Here is a 16,525-nt window from a genome sequence, read left to right on the forward strand (position 1 = left end):
ATCCATATAAAGGTCATATCATTCAGCTAGGTCATGCATTAATTATAACAATTTATCTGAGCCTAGATTCTCATTGTTTATTCTGTGAGGTTCACTGCTGTATGACACAGTCAGTGCTTGGCCATCTTGGAGTTGAACTCAGCCAAACACTTGGTAGATTAATGTACAGTAGATTTTCTATAGCGACAGTTGGACTCGAAATAAGAGTCTTAATTCTCACATATATTAGATGGATTTTATATGATACCTTCTTTCAGTAAACGTGATTACTTATACACTGGATCTCAATTAAAATGCTACATAGGGTATTGTGTAAGCACTTTCAGAGCAGAAAATAGAAATAAACCATCATCATGGAAATTTACTAAATGAGGTGAGGTGGTGTATGTGGTGGTGGTGGTGGTGGTGGTGGTGTGTGTGTGTGTGTGTGTTTGTGTTTGTGTGACTGAGAGAGAGACAGCGAAGAGATCAAACTGAAAAGATTTAATGTGTGCATTCGTTTTTGGTATGGAAGAAGCTTACATAATTATGTTTATAATTGGCAGTGATAAATGTATAAGTGAGATTCTTCAACAAAGGAAAGTGCCATTCATTTGTTTACAAAGCTTTGATTTTGTTTTCTTACAGTCATGTAGCCCTTTTCCAGTAAGTCCCTACAGTCAATATGAAAATTCTCTAGTTGAAGTAATTCTATTATCTCTATCTCAATCTTGTCTTTTAGAGAATTATAGAATGAAGATGTCTTTTTCATGCCTCTAATGTTACAGTAGTACAGAGGCCAGTTTTTTTTTTTTTTTTTTTTTTTGGTTTTTCGAGACAGGGTTTCTTTATTTCATAATTTTGCCCCTTTCTAGCTCTGGAAAATATTGTAGCATTAAAAATAATATTTACAGCTCATTACACCTGTTATGATACTCAGGTTTATTTATAGACAGTCATATAACACAACATATGATTAATATAAAACACTGTGAAATACTTTCTGGGAAAATAGTGCTATTGGATTTTTACAGAAATTTCCAATTTTTTCCAATACTATATTTTATGGCTAACCATTAAATACTGAAATAGAAATTTATAGTGGAAACATTAGCAACACTCCATTAGAGAAGTAAAGACCTATAAATAGAATAGCAAGTGGTTAGAAAAACAATATTCCTTTCAAAATCTATTTAAGAAATAGAATTAATATATGAGACACTATATTATTTCGTATTTTAGCAATTAAATATGGAACTTAATAATTTGTAACTCTGGAATGGATGTTAGATAGCATTTCTCAATTTGTTCATTTCAGTTAAACTAAAGGGACTGATTATCCCAGGTAATTAGGAAAAAAATTAAGAATTAGAATTTCTAATGAAAACCACCAGTGACATTATTCCTTGATGTACTAGTTGTGCCCAGCATTGCCAAATTATTCTTTTATGGGGCAATAGAATAAAAAAGTGTGCATTCAGTGTTCTCATTTTATGGGTGTGTCTTCATCTCTAACAGCCCAGATGTGGCTACTGTGTGCTTCATTGACAGCATTTCACAAGCCAAAACTCATCAATGAAGCAATGAGTTTTGGCTTGTGAAATGCTGTCAATATATTTTAGGTACTTATATGCCAAAAATTAGTAGTCAATGACATAATTCATCTATATATTCAGAAAATATTTAAAAGTCATGCAGAAAAATTGTTTATTTGGTCAACTTCTTACAGTGTTTAATGATATAGGTAAGTAACTATTGGAAACATTAATAACAGTGTGACCATTGGAAGTTCCATACTATTTTTTACCTAGATGTTAACTGCAATTGCTGTATTTCATGTTTAGTGGAAACTAGTTTTTTCTCCTTATTTGGAGTGCTGCCTGTGCACACATAGATGCATACATACATCATACATACATAGATACATATATACATATGTGTGTTCAAAGAGTTTTTAGGAGCACAAACTTGTAAGTTAATAGCAAAATGAAATTACTTGAAGTTACTTCAATAAATGTAACAGATTCTGAGTACAGCTTCCCTCTGGTTAGAGAGAAGAGCTGTGTGTAAATCCAGTAAAGACCTAAAAAGGTCCTCTTAGCTCCTGTATTACTGACCCTGAGGCTATGCATCAAGAAAGAAGATTTAAATTAGTAGATGTTCTCTACATACAGAAAGCCTTCTGAGACACTTGAAGGTTCTAGCTAGTTAACATGGCAAAAGGAAAATCCCTGTTCATTACCATATAATGGGACAGTTATTTCCATGTCCAAATTAAGCAAGCAGTACCAAATCTGTGCTTTATTATGTATATTTTTTTTACCATATTATGTGTTTATCATAGTGGGGGAGCATTTTCTTTTTCTGAACATAATTCCAGATTTGTCTAACAATAGCATTTTAGTGTAAACTAATCAACATTTTAGCCACTGAAGTCCAGTTCCTTTTTCATGTATTTCATTTGTATTTTACTATGTATATTTAATTGTGAATTCTGTAAGTCTGAATATTAATAGGTAGATTAATGTACAGTATATTTTCTATAGCAGACAGTAAGGTGGAACAGTGTAATTGATTATGATTTTCTCAGTCTTGTGAGACTTTTCTTTAAAATGATATGTATTTAAGTAATTTCTCTTCTTTGTATACTGGAATGTAGGCTACTCTGACCTTAAAAACATGTCAAAGGGGCCGGGCGGTGGTGGCACACGCCTTTAATCCCAGCACTCGGGAGGCAGAGGCAGGCGGATCTCTGTGAGTTCGAGACCAGCCTGGTCTACAAGAGCTAGTTCCAGGACAGGCTCCAAAACCACAGAGAAACCCTGTCTCAAAAAAAAAAAAAAAAAAAAAAAAAAACATGTCAAAGGCCTGTGTATTTTCCTATGCTGACTACCTCCTCGTCTGACTCTTTGTAGGGTGATATTCAGCAGTTCTTGATCACGGATGATCCCAAGGCAGCTTATGACTACTGTGACCATTACAGCCCTGACTGTGACTCAACATCCAAGGCTGCTGCTCAAGCTCAGGAGCCACAGGTAGACGAGGTGAGGATGCAGGACACAGGAGGCCCTCAGGTCTAGAGGTGGGGCTGTGACCTCCATTTAAAGCATATTTACCCAGTTTAATATAGCACTTTATTTTTCTTTTTCACAGTTAATTACTTAACACCGTATTTCAGCTCTTTGCTTTAAACAGTGAAAACCTCTTACTATGAGGAGAGCATGTCTTATGATGTAATGGCTATTTCTCAACTTTTGATATTTCATACTGAATGAAGGGAAAAAAATGAGATTGGTCTTGAAGATTTTAGCCCCTATTATATAATCAGAAGCTTACTTATTTTTTAATTTTCAAAAAATATTTCTTTTCTCATAGGAAAGTAGACAAATCACACCGGAAATAGTCAGTGCTTTAATTTATATTAGAAGTATTGTTTTTGTTTTAACGTGATGTAAAACATTTTTGAGATTATATAATTACATTTCCCATCTTCCCTTTTCCTCCTCCCTAGCTCTCCCATGTACTCCCCTCAATTCTCTTTCAAATACATATACAACCTAATGCCTCCTATCATGTTACTTGTGTGACTATGTTTCCAGGACTTCACATTGGTACTGGATACCAATTGGTGTTTTATTTTCTGAGAAAGCTATCTTTTCACATTTATTTTCTTAAAACTAAGGGATTCAAACTGTGAAGGGGGATTTGAATTTTGAGATCAAAAGTCTATTTTAAAAATACCTCAAGTAGTGTATATGTTACTTTTAAAATCTACACGATTCGATGCGATGTTTTGAATTTAAACTACTCAGAATAAATGGACTTTTTTGTTTTATTGTTATAACTAATACAACATGTTTTGGTTTTTATAGTTCGGAGTTGCAAAATTTTCACAGTATTTTAGCTTGTAATGTATCCTAGTGAATTCTGTTGTCAAATCTTTTCCACAATTTAACATTAGTATCTTTTTTGAAATCAGGATGGTCTTCAGAGCCAGCAGCAAGACCAGTATGAAAGAGTTAAGGAAAATTACTTAAATGTTTTGTTTGAACATTGTTCAAGTGAATTATTCTTTTACATCCTTATGACTAACTAAATATAGTTTTGGTGGTTTCAATGGAGAAAAATCATTATGTTAGGGTTAGTTTCTATAGCTGATATGTCAAGTCTGTCAGTATTTCTGTGTTCAAAACTAATGATATTTATTTGACAGTTCCCACTTTTATAAGTAAAATAAAGTGTTATAGCAAATACATGATTCTACTTAGTAGAAGAAGAGAAGCAGGTGTTCTGTGGAGCCATGATTGACAGCTTATAAAATAGTGTGTCAACAGTGAAAAGTTTTAGTTTAATTTTTTTGAGGATGAATTACTCTTACTCCCCCTAATTAGCTACACTGATACATGAATGAATTAAACATTTTATATTAATCCTAAAAAATAAAAAATAAGCAATTTTTATTATAGTTTTCAATGGTAGCCATTAAATGTGGCATTATATACTAAATGTGTATTTTCCTAGTGAATTTTCAGGTAGTCTGCCTTAAAAAAAATCAAAGCAATGTCATTTTTTCAAGTCTAAACATAAAGTGTAATGTGGAACATGGGTCAGTACATTGTTTAATATTCCATTAATATATTTGTGAACTTCCCTAGGTAAGGTGACTCAAATATGTATTTTTTCTAACTCTTTTTTCTTTATGTAACACATCTAATCCATTCTAAATTCATCTGTGTGTACTAATGCTGCAGTTCCATCCTCATCGTGGGATGAGAGATGTACTCTATAGGTAGATTCCCATTCAAAACAAACATCTTCATTCAGCAGTGGGTTTACATTGTCTGATGCAGCAGCATAAATGATATCGAGATTATGTCTCTTTCGGATATTCTCATCATGTTAAATTATCTTCCTGACTTACAGGCAATTGTAAGAAATTAGATATTAGTGTTCTGTAGTTCTACATGGTTGGTGTTTTTCTTTTAATATTCAGAAACCTAACTTGCTAACACGGATGTCTCACACCATCTTTTCGTTAGTATCTGTGGTCAATGACAGTTCTCATCAAGGCACAAGATTTTACGACTTCACTATTTTGTTTTCTCCTAAACAAAAAAGTGAGGAAAAAAAATTTCAGAAACCTCATCTTTAACGCAGTTCCAGATTTCCCCTGGAGTATTCATGGAGTAAATTTAATTTATCTGTCACAGCACGTTTTTGTTTTTTGTGACTTTTTTATTATTATTTTTGTTTTTTACTTTTTATTTTTTCATTTGTTTTTCTTTTCTTTTATTTGATTCTCTTCTCCATACAATACACCCCTTTTTAGTTTCCCAGCCCTCTTACTCTACAGTTCCTTACCACTTCCCCTCCCCTTTGGATCCACTCCCATTCCACCCCTTATTGAAAAAATGGGTCTGTAAGAGATAACAACCAAATATGACAAAATCAAATGCAGCATGATGAAGCAAAACCAATACATTGAAGTCGAACACAGCAACCTAACATGAGGAAAGGAGTCTGAAGAGCAGGCATAAGTATAGGAGATCCACATGTTCCCACAGCCAAGCAATCCATAAAAACACCCAGCTAAAAAGCGTAATAAATAAACACAGGACCTAGTGCTGACCCATGTAGAACATGTTCTTGTTGACTGAGTATCTGTGAGCTCAGATGAATCTCGCTTAGTTGAATCAGATGGCTTTTGTTCTCCCCTATCACTGTCTTACATCGTTTCTGTCCTACTGTCCCTCTAACCTCCTCCTATGGGGGAATTACCAAAGCCCTTAGCAGAGGGACCTGATTGAGACCTCTTATTTAGATTCTTTCTCTGCATAATATCTGGCTGTGGGTATCTGCATCTGTTCCCATCTGATGCCAGAGGCGGTCTCTCCGGTGATGACTGGATGCCACACAGATCTATGTATACAACAGAATATCATTTGGAGCAATTTCATGATACTTTTTATTTTTGTTTTGTTGAGACCAATTATGGTTGTTTTTACCCTAAGTCCCTGGGCGTCTCTGGCTCTTAGTCACCCAAGCAGTGTTGGATATGGCTTCCTCCCATGGAGTGGATCTTGAGTCAATCAGACACTGGTTGGTCACTCCTACCTGTTCTGTTCCTCCACTGCCTTAGCATATTCGGCAGGCAGGACAGATTGTAGATCAAACATTTTGTGACTGGGTTAGTATCCATGCCTCTCCTTAGTGTAGTCTGTGCCAGTACCAAAGACACCAAAACATAAGGGTGATGGCTCCATGTAGGCACCAGCTTGACTTCTCCATGTTCAATGAGTTGTGTAGATGCTGTCCTCAGCAATGGAGTACCACTTTTAGTTTTCCAGAGATCAGCCCTTTGTTCTAGCAACAGCCTGGGTTGTTTGGGGATTTCTATAGAATCCTCCTTAGTCAACAACTCAATTGAATGTAACCCAGTCCCATCCCTAGAAACCTTGCCTAGATACAAGAAATGGCCAACTGAGACTCTATATATTCCCCACTACAAGGAGTTGTCATTAGGATCACCTCCATACATCACAGGAGGCTTCAACTGCACTAGGTTTCCACACCACCCCTCAAATGTCCCCAATTACAGCCACGTCTCTACTTCCTCTCTCCCTCTCATCTCACTACACACCTGACCTCTCATGCTTCCATACACACCCACCTGCATTCCTCCTGTAAAATCTATTTTATTTTCCCCTCCCGGACTTTCAGGACTTTTCATTGATCACAACCAGTACTTCTCTATACCTATTTTCAGGATATTTCAAAATTCCTTAGTGAGAAGTCAAAGGTATCCCCCAAAGTATGTTATGCAGCTTCGTGTAAACAAAGAATCATTTACATATGCTAAATAGTGTTGTTGTTTTTTAAAGAAGTGGCTAGCAGGTAGTAAAATAATGAGACTACAAGGAACAGTCCTTTTGATTGACTCTCGAGTAATCCCCCGGGAAAGATATGTTCCACTGCTTGATGAAGCATACTTACCAGTTGCTTTACTTCTCCTGTGAGAATTCTGGCAGTTCTAATTTGCAGAAAGATCCAGGAGTAGAGAGAATTATGAAGATTGAAAGACATTTTTTCTACCAGCAGGAACTTGACATAAAATTAATTACTCTGATAAACATTGACAAACATTTACAAATTTATCTTCAAATCCCAGAACTTAGCCTAAATGCTCTTTTATTAATCACACTTAAAACTAACTTTTTATTGCTTTACTGATAGTTCTTTTATTTTTATTGTATAATTTATATTTTATTGTATTTTATTGTATTATTTAGTTTTTATTGTATCATTTAATTACATTGAAAACTGTAAACAAAAAATGACCTGCAAATATTTCTTGGTTTTTATATTTTATTTTAAGCCAGTCATGTGTATACTCAATATTTTATATTCCCACATGAGTGATGGTAGCTACAGAAGCATTATTCTTTGGTGCGTTGTTCTTACTTAATACTTACATAAATGTCTGACATGGTGGTTCCATACCTGTAACCAAGAAATTGCATGGTGGAGGCATGAATATCAAGAACTCAATACCGCATTTGGGTGCACAGCAAGTTTGAGGCCAGATTAAGGAGCCTCTCTCTTCTCTTCTCTTCTCTTCTCTTCTCTTCTCTTCTCTTCTCTTCTCTTCTCTTCTCTTCTCTTCTCTTCTCTTCTCTTCTCTCTCTCTCTCTCCCTCCCTCCCTCTCTCTCTCTCTCTCTCTCTCTCTCTCATATATATATATATATATATATATGCATACAGACACACATATGGAAATTCTCTGTATGTATGTATACATATGTGATATATAATATATATTTATGTATATAAATTATATATATACTTCTGTTGTGTATATATAGATCTCCTTATTAGGAAATATATATTCTATATATAAGTATGTTCTATGTGTATGCTTTATTCATAAAGCATACATTTATGTATATAAAGTATATATATACTTCTGTTGTGTATATATAAATCTCCTTATTAGGAAATATATATTCTCTATATAAGTATGTTCTATGTGTATGCTTTATTCATAAACTTTCCATATATATGTATATATTTTCTATATATACATAGATTTCCATATACATATATATATTATATATGAAGAGAGACAGAAATTTTTCTAGTAGTTGTAGATATTTTATTTAACTCACACAGGTACAAAATGTATTTTAGTGTGTTTTCTGTACACATTCTAAATAATCTCTTAATTTTTATCATATTGGAATTTTGGCACTCATAAGAAAATAAAGGTATTTTCTGCACATATTTCTTTCTTTTTTTTTTTAAATTTATTTATTTATTATGTATACAATATTCTGTGTGTATGCCTGCAGGCCAGAAGAGGGCACCAGACCCCATTACAGATGGTTGTGAGCCACCATGTGGTTGCTGGGAATTGAACTCAGAACCTTTGGAAGAGCAGGCAACGCTCTTAACCTCTGAGCCATCTCTCCAGCCCCTGCACATATTTCTTTATTGCCTTTGGTTACAACATCTAGAAACATTCACACAGTTTGAGTGAAAGCCACTAAATAACAGGTGTGCAGGCTTGCACAGTTTAAACATGCTTCATAAACTGTCTTGTGAAACTGTATAATTGTATATTAACTGGAGCTTAGCAGAGGTACATACCGGGATCACAATTTCCCCAAAGGTTTAGAGTCACTAGTTACTTTCCTGGCAAATTAGAAAGTGTTCCTTAGATGCCCAGAGATGCTATCAGGAGAACAAATAGAATTTTATCAATGAAATCATCTGGAGAATTATGTAGCAGTTGCTCCCTACTTTTGTAGGTGTATATTTGGGGATTGAGATACTGAGTTTGGTTCTTAATTTTTATACACTATACATATCTACATATGTTTACATATATACATATATGTGTGTAGTTATTTTGATTAAAAACAAAAGTTAAAATTTTCATAAAGATAGCTTTGTAGGTGAATACACTGTCCTCCTCCCCATCCCATAAATAGGTTATGGTTGATATTGGGAAATACACTTGGTCCCCAATTAAATTTTTATTACAGAAATATCTAAGGTACAATGTTGTGAATTTAGTTCAAATATTTTAAGATTTGTAAACATTGGCCACTTAATCCAGCAGAAAAATAATAACAATGATGGAAATGATTTGTTAATTGAGGTATGCCTATCTTTGAAAATGTAATACTTGAGTAGTTCTCATGTTCATTTAGATTTTAGCTTAGAGCCACGGGCAGGTAGAAGTAAAATGACCCTTTCACAATGCCTAAGACCATTGGCTATCCCTGATATTTACATTATGACTCATAGAAGTAGCAAAATTACAGCTATGAAGTATCAATGAGATAATTTTATGGTTGGGGTCTCCACAACATGGGCAACTGTATTAAAGGGTCACAGCATTAGGAAAGTGGAGAACCACTGGTTTAAAGAAAATGAGAGAATTGGAAACAAATTTTAAGTCTATATTTTCCAAATACAGTCATATATATTTCACGTATATTTTACAGTTTCCCATGATAGATGTGAACATCTAATATTTTCATGAGACTGTTCTTTATGTTTTTACTTTTCACCATATTATTTATTGAGAAAGCATACTTATTGAAACACTGTCTTTTTTAGTCTTATCTTCACCATGCTTGTGTTTGAAACCATTGCCTGCTGAGTGCTTGTCCACTTAGCTGCAGCCCCAGAGAAATTACTATTTTTATAGGGAGATATTTCGCCGCAGATTTTTATGAATCAAAATTAGACTGGATAGTTAACAACCATGTCCATAACAATACATCCTATCTTTGAATTAATATTTACCGTTTAATAAAAGTTTGAATCATTATTCAAAACTTTTACTTTTTTTCACAGCCCTAACCACTTGTTCTGTTCTTAAAAAGCTTGCTTGATAACTCTGATGTCATTAGATTCTATGTACACTAGAATAATATTCATGTTTAATCCCAGATCTCTCTTAACATTTACTTTGAGTAAAGGTTAAGCAGATGATCTCCACTCTGTTAATAATATTACTTGCAACTAACCAAATTGCCCAATATTTTTTCCTTTGTGACGTAGTATGCTCCCGAGGATATAATCGAGTATGACTATGAGTATGGGGAATCAGACTATAAAGAAATTGAGAGTATAACAGAGACACCCACTGTCACTGAAGAAACAGTAGCCCAAACAGAGGTAAACCCAACTGTCTGTTGTATGTGATGCTCCACTCTGTCATGCCTCCGATGCACCCCATACCTGTCTTGGACTTCTGTGCATTAATCATGGATTTGACTCAACAGAGGCTGCCCTGAGGTTTGCTGACCATTTGACCTCTGCACGTCCTCCCTTCCGTCCGTGGTCTTGGTTTTCCTTCTCATTACATGTTTTCCATTTCGTCTTTCATGACATTTTACAGAAAAAGAAATCCAATTACACAAAGAAGAAGAGGACTTTGACCACTAGCTCAAAGAAAAAGTCCAAAAAGTTCACACTCCCCAAATCTGAAAAATATGCATCCAAGAAGAAGAAGCGTTACCCAGCAACAGCCAATGCCAAACTAGGGGTCCAGGTAGTCAGAAAAAAGCAATCAAGATCTCTCCTAGATGAGATGGAAGATCTCTGATGAGTCTTAGTCTTAACCCAATTAGACCAATTCCAATTTGGCTAACACTCTAATTCAATTAATTCATGATTTTCATGTGCTTAAGGTTAATTTGCAAATTTCCTAACTCTCTTTCTTCTGAATTTATCATCAGGCAAATATTGTGGATGATTTTCAAGACTACAATTATGGAACAATGGAAACTTATCAGACAGAGTCTCCTAGGCGTTTATCAGGATCTAATGAGGTAATCCACTTAGGGAGCAATAATCACCCTGTGGCTTTCAAAATATGTAATGTTTTGATGGTTTTTCTTGGAGAAGCATCTCAGTCACTGAGAACTTTGAGTTGTCATTCTTAGAGAAACAGATTCATTAGTTCATAATTGCCAACCCTAAGATGGCTCCCTTAGTTAGGATATATACTTCGCTGCTCCCGTATCCACCCTTCCTATATCCCAACCATCCCATTCCCCCAAGCTCCTCCCATCCTCCCCTTCTCACGTTTCTCACCCCATTTCCCCTTAGCCCCATGCCACCTCACCCGCAAGTTCCCAGTTTTTGCCCGGCAGTCTTGTCTACTTCCCCTATCTAGGCGGATGACTATACGATTTTCTTTGGGTTCACTTTCTTATTTAGCTTCTCTAGGATCACAAATTATATGCTCAATGTCCTATATTTATGGCTAGAAACCAATTATGAGTGAGTACATCCCATGTTCCTCTTTTTGGGTCTGGGATACCTCACTCAGGATAGTGTTTTCTATTTCCATCCATTTGTATACAAAATTCGAGAAGTCGTTTTTTACCGCTGAGTAGTACTCTAATATGTATATATTCCACACTTTCTTCATCCATTCCTCCGTTGAAGGGCATCTAGGTTGTTTCCAGGTTCTTGCTATTACAAATAATGCTGCTATGAACATAGTTGAACAGATACTTTTGTCATTTGATGGGGCATCTCTTGGGTATATTCCCAAGAGTGGTATTACTGGATCTTGGGGTAGGTTGATCCCAAATTTCCTGAGAAACCGCCACACTGCTTTCCAAAGTGGTTGCACAAGTTTGCATTCCCACCAGCAATGGATGATTACAAAACATTCTGCGTTTACAGTTGATGTCACTTCAGGATTTGCATGACACTTTGCTTCATGCAAATTCCATCATCACCAAACTGAATTGGCTGCTATCATTTTCTTTATTGCTCCTACAGCTGAGCAAGCTTCTGTAACATCTTATGAAGAGTATTCACAGCATGATCCTTCCAAGAGAAGAATCCTCTGGTGTGAGAATTGTATCAACAGCTGATACAATTATCTTTTTATTGCATGGGAACAGTCAGTGTTCATTCTGATGACAGCAAGGATTTTAGATTTCAATAACTGTTTAAATTTTAAAATAACTTTACAATATTAAAGTTAATTATGATTAAAATAATATTATTTATGCATTTGATTGTTTTCCATGAAAATATTCCAAGATAGGTAGGTCTGATTAGGTCCTCTTAAATTTTATATTACATATATATTTTAATCATAAAATAACAATCAATAAAGATTCAGTTTAATACCAGTAAATATTTTCCTCCCATTATTTATATTATTATATAATTATATAAATAATATTTATATAATTATTTTAAACTTATATTCGTCCCAATGAAATATAATTATAATATAAAAACATTCTTTAGAGTTATAAGTATTTAGGGTGTGAATAGATTTTAAATTTACCTTGTCTTAGTTGTCTTATGAGATGTTACAACAGCTCAACATGTTGACTTTCTTATCTAAATTCATTCTGGGTCTTCTACTTCAGTGCTAAGAACATGATTTCATTATAGGGGAGATGAAACTTCTTTGCAGTAGTATGTGTTCCATATTTAAGAGTACTATTTTATGATGTTGGACTTTTTTTTACACTTAATTCAGTAATGTTACAGTAATGAATTTACATGTATTTTCATTCTCATAACTTTCTATAATACTACTTATTTAGTATATATTACTCTACTATCTATATTCAGTTTGTCTTTGAGAACAAATTTGTAAATATTCCTTATTTAATTTGAACTTGATTACAATCATAGAGCATGATAATAATGGCACTTTCTTAAGTACACAACACTGAATAGGTAATGGAAGAAGAGTTTCCATTGGTACTAATGGTTAACTGACCGCACCGAGTATCAAATTACAAGGCGTATCTTTGCACCAAGGATATACTTTACTAAATTATCCAATAAGATGTGAAAACTAAGCAAATATTTAGCTTTATGCTTGATTTATTTGTTCAGATCTTACACTCTAAAGTGATCTCACTTAAAGAACACATTTTCTTAAGTGAGAGTAAACACACATGCTGACGCCGTGTGAATGTTTGCCGTTGGTGGGGGAAGGTGCTTTGAAAGCAATATTTCTTTGTACATATCAGTGTATGTACAAATATATTTCTTTCAGCGGTACTCAGCAGACTCTTCCCAGGCTCTGGTCTTGCTTGAGTAGTCAGCTCTCTTCACGTCACAAACCATTAAGCTGTAGTCACAGATGCTTGCCTTGCTTTGCTAACAGTCAACTTCATGTTCTCCAATTCCCTGCAACTTAACTGAATAGCCAAATCCAGTTGAAGAAGGTTTTACTGAAGAGTATCTAACTGGAGAGGATTATGATGTCCAGAGAAACATTTCTGAGGATGTTCTGTATGGAAACAAAGGAATAGACGGCAGGGACTCTGATCTGCCGGTAGATGGAGATTTAGGCGAATATGATTTTTATGAATACAAGGAATATGAAGAAAGGACAACAATCTCCCCTAATGAAGAATTTGGCCCAGGTGTCCCAGCAGAAACTGATTTTACTGAAACAAGTGTAAGTCTGCATGAGGCTCTGTGCCCTGTCTTTGTCTTGGGGATGTGTTTTCATGTTTAAAATGGAGTTGAGTTCTTATATCAGCTGTGGACACTGACCATGGCTTCATAGCCGTGATGGATTCTTCTAGAGTGGGAGTTGACAGCTATTGTGTCTTGGGCTCTCACTGCAGTCTTCAGTTTAAAATATTGTAAATAGAATTGTACCTCAAATCAAATTTCTCATCATTGATACAATTATATAATTTTGTCATTATTTTTCTGAATACTAGCTCTAATTTTTTTAATTTAGATTACTTTCTACATTTGATTTGGTGACATTTCTAATGCCTTAGAGCACTTTTGAGGGTACAAATGCATTTAAGTTTCTGTAACACAAACTTAAAGAAGTAATGATTTGTTCATACTCAAACAGTGTTCATGTGGATTTCGCAGTATTGATATCTTTAATGCTTCTTTTGTGAAATGATCACATTTTAAAGTGTTGTTTTAAGTGTTGCTAGATGGTTAAAATTTTTTTTGTTAAAAATTTAAAAATTTCTTCATTTATTGACAGGTATTTTGACCATTTTTTTTCACTTAATAGATAAATGGCCATGGTGCATATGGAGAGAAAGGGCAGAAGGGGGAACCGGCTGTGGTTGAACCTGTAAGTGTGTTTAATATGTTCAGAAATTGCCAAACTGTTTAATTTATGAACCACCATCACCAAAAGTCATTGTGTAATGCCCATGCATTTTCAATGATAATTATAATATTTCTAATTTAATACAAATAGGTGAATGGGCAAATTTTCTGAACAGCAAATTTTCAGTAAAATTATATATATATATATATATATATATATATATATATATATATATATGGAGTATTGCATTTTGAAAGTAGCTGACATTTTTCTGGTTCAATTCTCTTATTTTGAAATCCGAATTTACATATTTTTTCCTCTAGTTTCAGATGTTTCTTGGTTGAAATATCATGACTTTAGCTCTTTCATGTGTGACTTCTTAGTATGATTTTGCTGTATGATTTATATAATTACTTTATTAGAAATTACTGTTTGATCCAAATACATTATATAATAATAAAATAAACTGAATAGGTTCTCTGATTGTAAGAATTATGTCTTCTATCATTTTAAATGATTTCATTTCCCATACAAAATATTTTAAGTGGTTTGTATAATATGAATTTAGAATTTGTTTAAAAATCATAATGTCTAGTGTGCTCATACAGTCAGTGGGAAGGCTAAAGTTATGTGGTGATTTTTCATTGTAGGGAATGCTTGTTGAAGGACCACCCGGGCCAGCAGGACCAGCGGTATGTAAATGATTTGTAATCTTCATTTTCAAAATTACAGAATGTAACATTTCAGTCATATAGTTGACTTGTTTATATTTTAGACTGATTTGATTTATAGAAGAAAACTGTCAAGTTTAGGATTTGGTAGACTTGACCTGTTTTTCATTTGTCTATAAAAATGAAAATAAATTTTGAATTTTTTCTTTCTTTATAGATTATATTTGTGCACATGTACATGTGCCTGTGTGAGATGTGAAATTTTTGTCAAATAAATATATGACATTGTTGCTTTTAAGTGATGGCAAAAAAATTTGTTGAAATGCTGACAAGCTAAATGCTTTTTTTGTTCAGCTTTCCAGCCACATTTTTGAGGTCTAGTCTTATGAACAGCCATTTCTTCAGGCGGAGCTGGGGACCAGGTTTCACAACAGCAACTTTCATTCATTCTCCCTTCCTGTTTCGCTTGGCTTCAGCCTCCACCCTGAGCACAGCCTCATAGAGGAGCAGTTGTGCTGGCTACAGAGCTGTTTCCTTTATGTCACGTTTTTACAAGAAATCAAGTAGGGCAGTTGTTTGGGAGTCAAATGTATATTTATAAATTACAAATGAAGCACCCTTTGATTTTTAAGGGAATTCCTTTACTTGCATACTAATAAGTCAAAAAGTTGCTTCTGATGCTGTTTTTTCTCTGCAGGGTCTAATGGGTCCTCCAGGTCAACAAGGCCCTTCTGGGCCCCCCGGTGACCCTGGTGACAGAGTAAGTGAGGAAGGGCTGTCACGTTACTACTGTGCAGCATGTAGACTTTAATTTATCCTTCAGCTTAACATGTTGCCTTTCTTCTGTTGGGGAGAGAGGGTAAGAATTCTGCAAATTTGGTGTTGTGCAGCATTTTATTTAACTTTTCAGACATGTTTAAGTGGCATAAAGAATTTCTATAGAATTCATTCAGAATTCATGCAATATCATTAGTAAGCCAATTTTATTGTCAACTCCCTTATGCACACGAACAGTTAGAGTAGACGTGGTTTTTCAAATTTGACTTCAAGACGTTTGTTCTTGATCTTCCTGTAGATATCCTTTGTTTTAATCCTCCTGTGTATAATTTCAGATATCTAGCTTGATGGAAATGCTTGTTTACTTATTTACTTAATGTGTGTGTGGGCAATGTGTGCACTCATGTATCTGTCTTCACATGTTTGTGGGCACATGTGAATGTTCGCGCTGTGTGTGTGCATGAACATGTGTGTCAGGGAGTGTGTCCAAATAGACATTGATGTGGTGTTTTCTCAATCTCCCCCATCTTATATTTTGAATTAGTTTCTCTCATTGAACCCAGAGCTTGCTAGCCAGCTTGGCCAAGATATTGTTTCTGTCTGCCACTTCCAATGTTCTAGAATTACAGGCCAGTAACTGACATGTTAGTCAGGCATTTGTTTGGGAGCTGGATATTTGAACTCAAATCCTCATGCTTGCTTGGCAAGCACTTTACCCAATGACGTATTTCTCACAACCCTCAATATGCTATTTATTTTTCAAATCACTTTAATTGAGAGTTTGAATTGCATCCTTTACATCTAGATATTAATTTTTATAATTTGATCCTGCTTTTACTAAATAAGATTTGACTATATAAAAGTAACTTTCCTTTTACTGAAAACACAACTTTAAGTTAGTAATGACCAAACTTAATGTTAATGTTATGTTACACTTAATGATTATACTAATAAATTAACTATTGTAAAGAGGATAATTAATATATCTAGAATATAAGCATAGGCAAC

General features: G+C 34.5%; 1 protein-coding gene across 2 annotated transcripts in view; it reads left to right on the plus strand.

Annotated features, from left to right (window-relative positions):
- Window positions 1-16,525, plus strand: part of Col11a1 (collagen type XI alpha 1 chain) — a 176,880-nt gene that overhangs the window by 52,240 nt on the left and 108,115 nt on the right. For both annotated transcript variants that reach the window (XM_057793140.1, XM_057793141.1), the window contains 7 exons: window positions 2,895-3,023; window positions 10,052-10,168; window positions 10,732-10,824; window positions 13,188-13,442; window positions 14,028-14,090; window positions 14,720-14,761; window positions 15,438-15,500. In XM_057793140.1, coding sequence (XP_057649123.1) covers window positions 2,895-3,023; window positions 10,052-10,168; window positions 10,732-10,824; window positions 13,188-13,442; window positions 14,028-14,090; window positions 14,720-14,761; window positions 15,438-15,500 — 762 coding nt within the window. The remainder of the gene's footprint in view (window positions 1-2,894; window positions 3,024-10,051; window positions 10,169-10,731; window positions 10,825-13,187; window positions 13,443-14,027; window positions 14,091-14,719; window positions 14,762-15,437; window positions 15,501-16,525) is intronic.

This window comes from Chionomys nivalis, chromosome 18 (assembly GCF_950005125.1).
Source record: "Chionomys nivalis chromosome 18, mChiNiv1.1, whole genome shotgun sequence".
Taxonomy (NCBI): Eukaryota; Metazoa; Chordata; class Mammalia; order Rodentia; family Cricetidae; genus Chionomys; species Chionomys nivalis.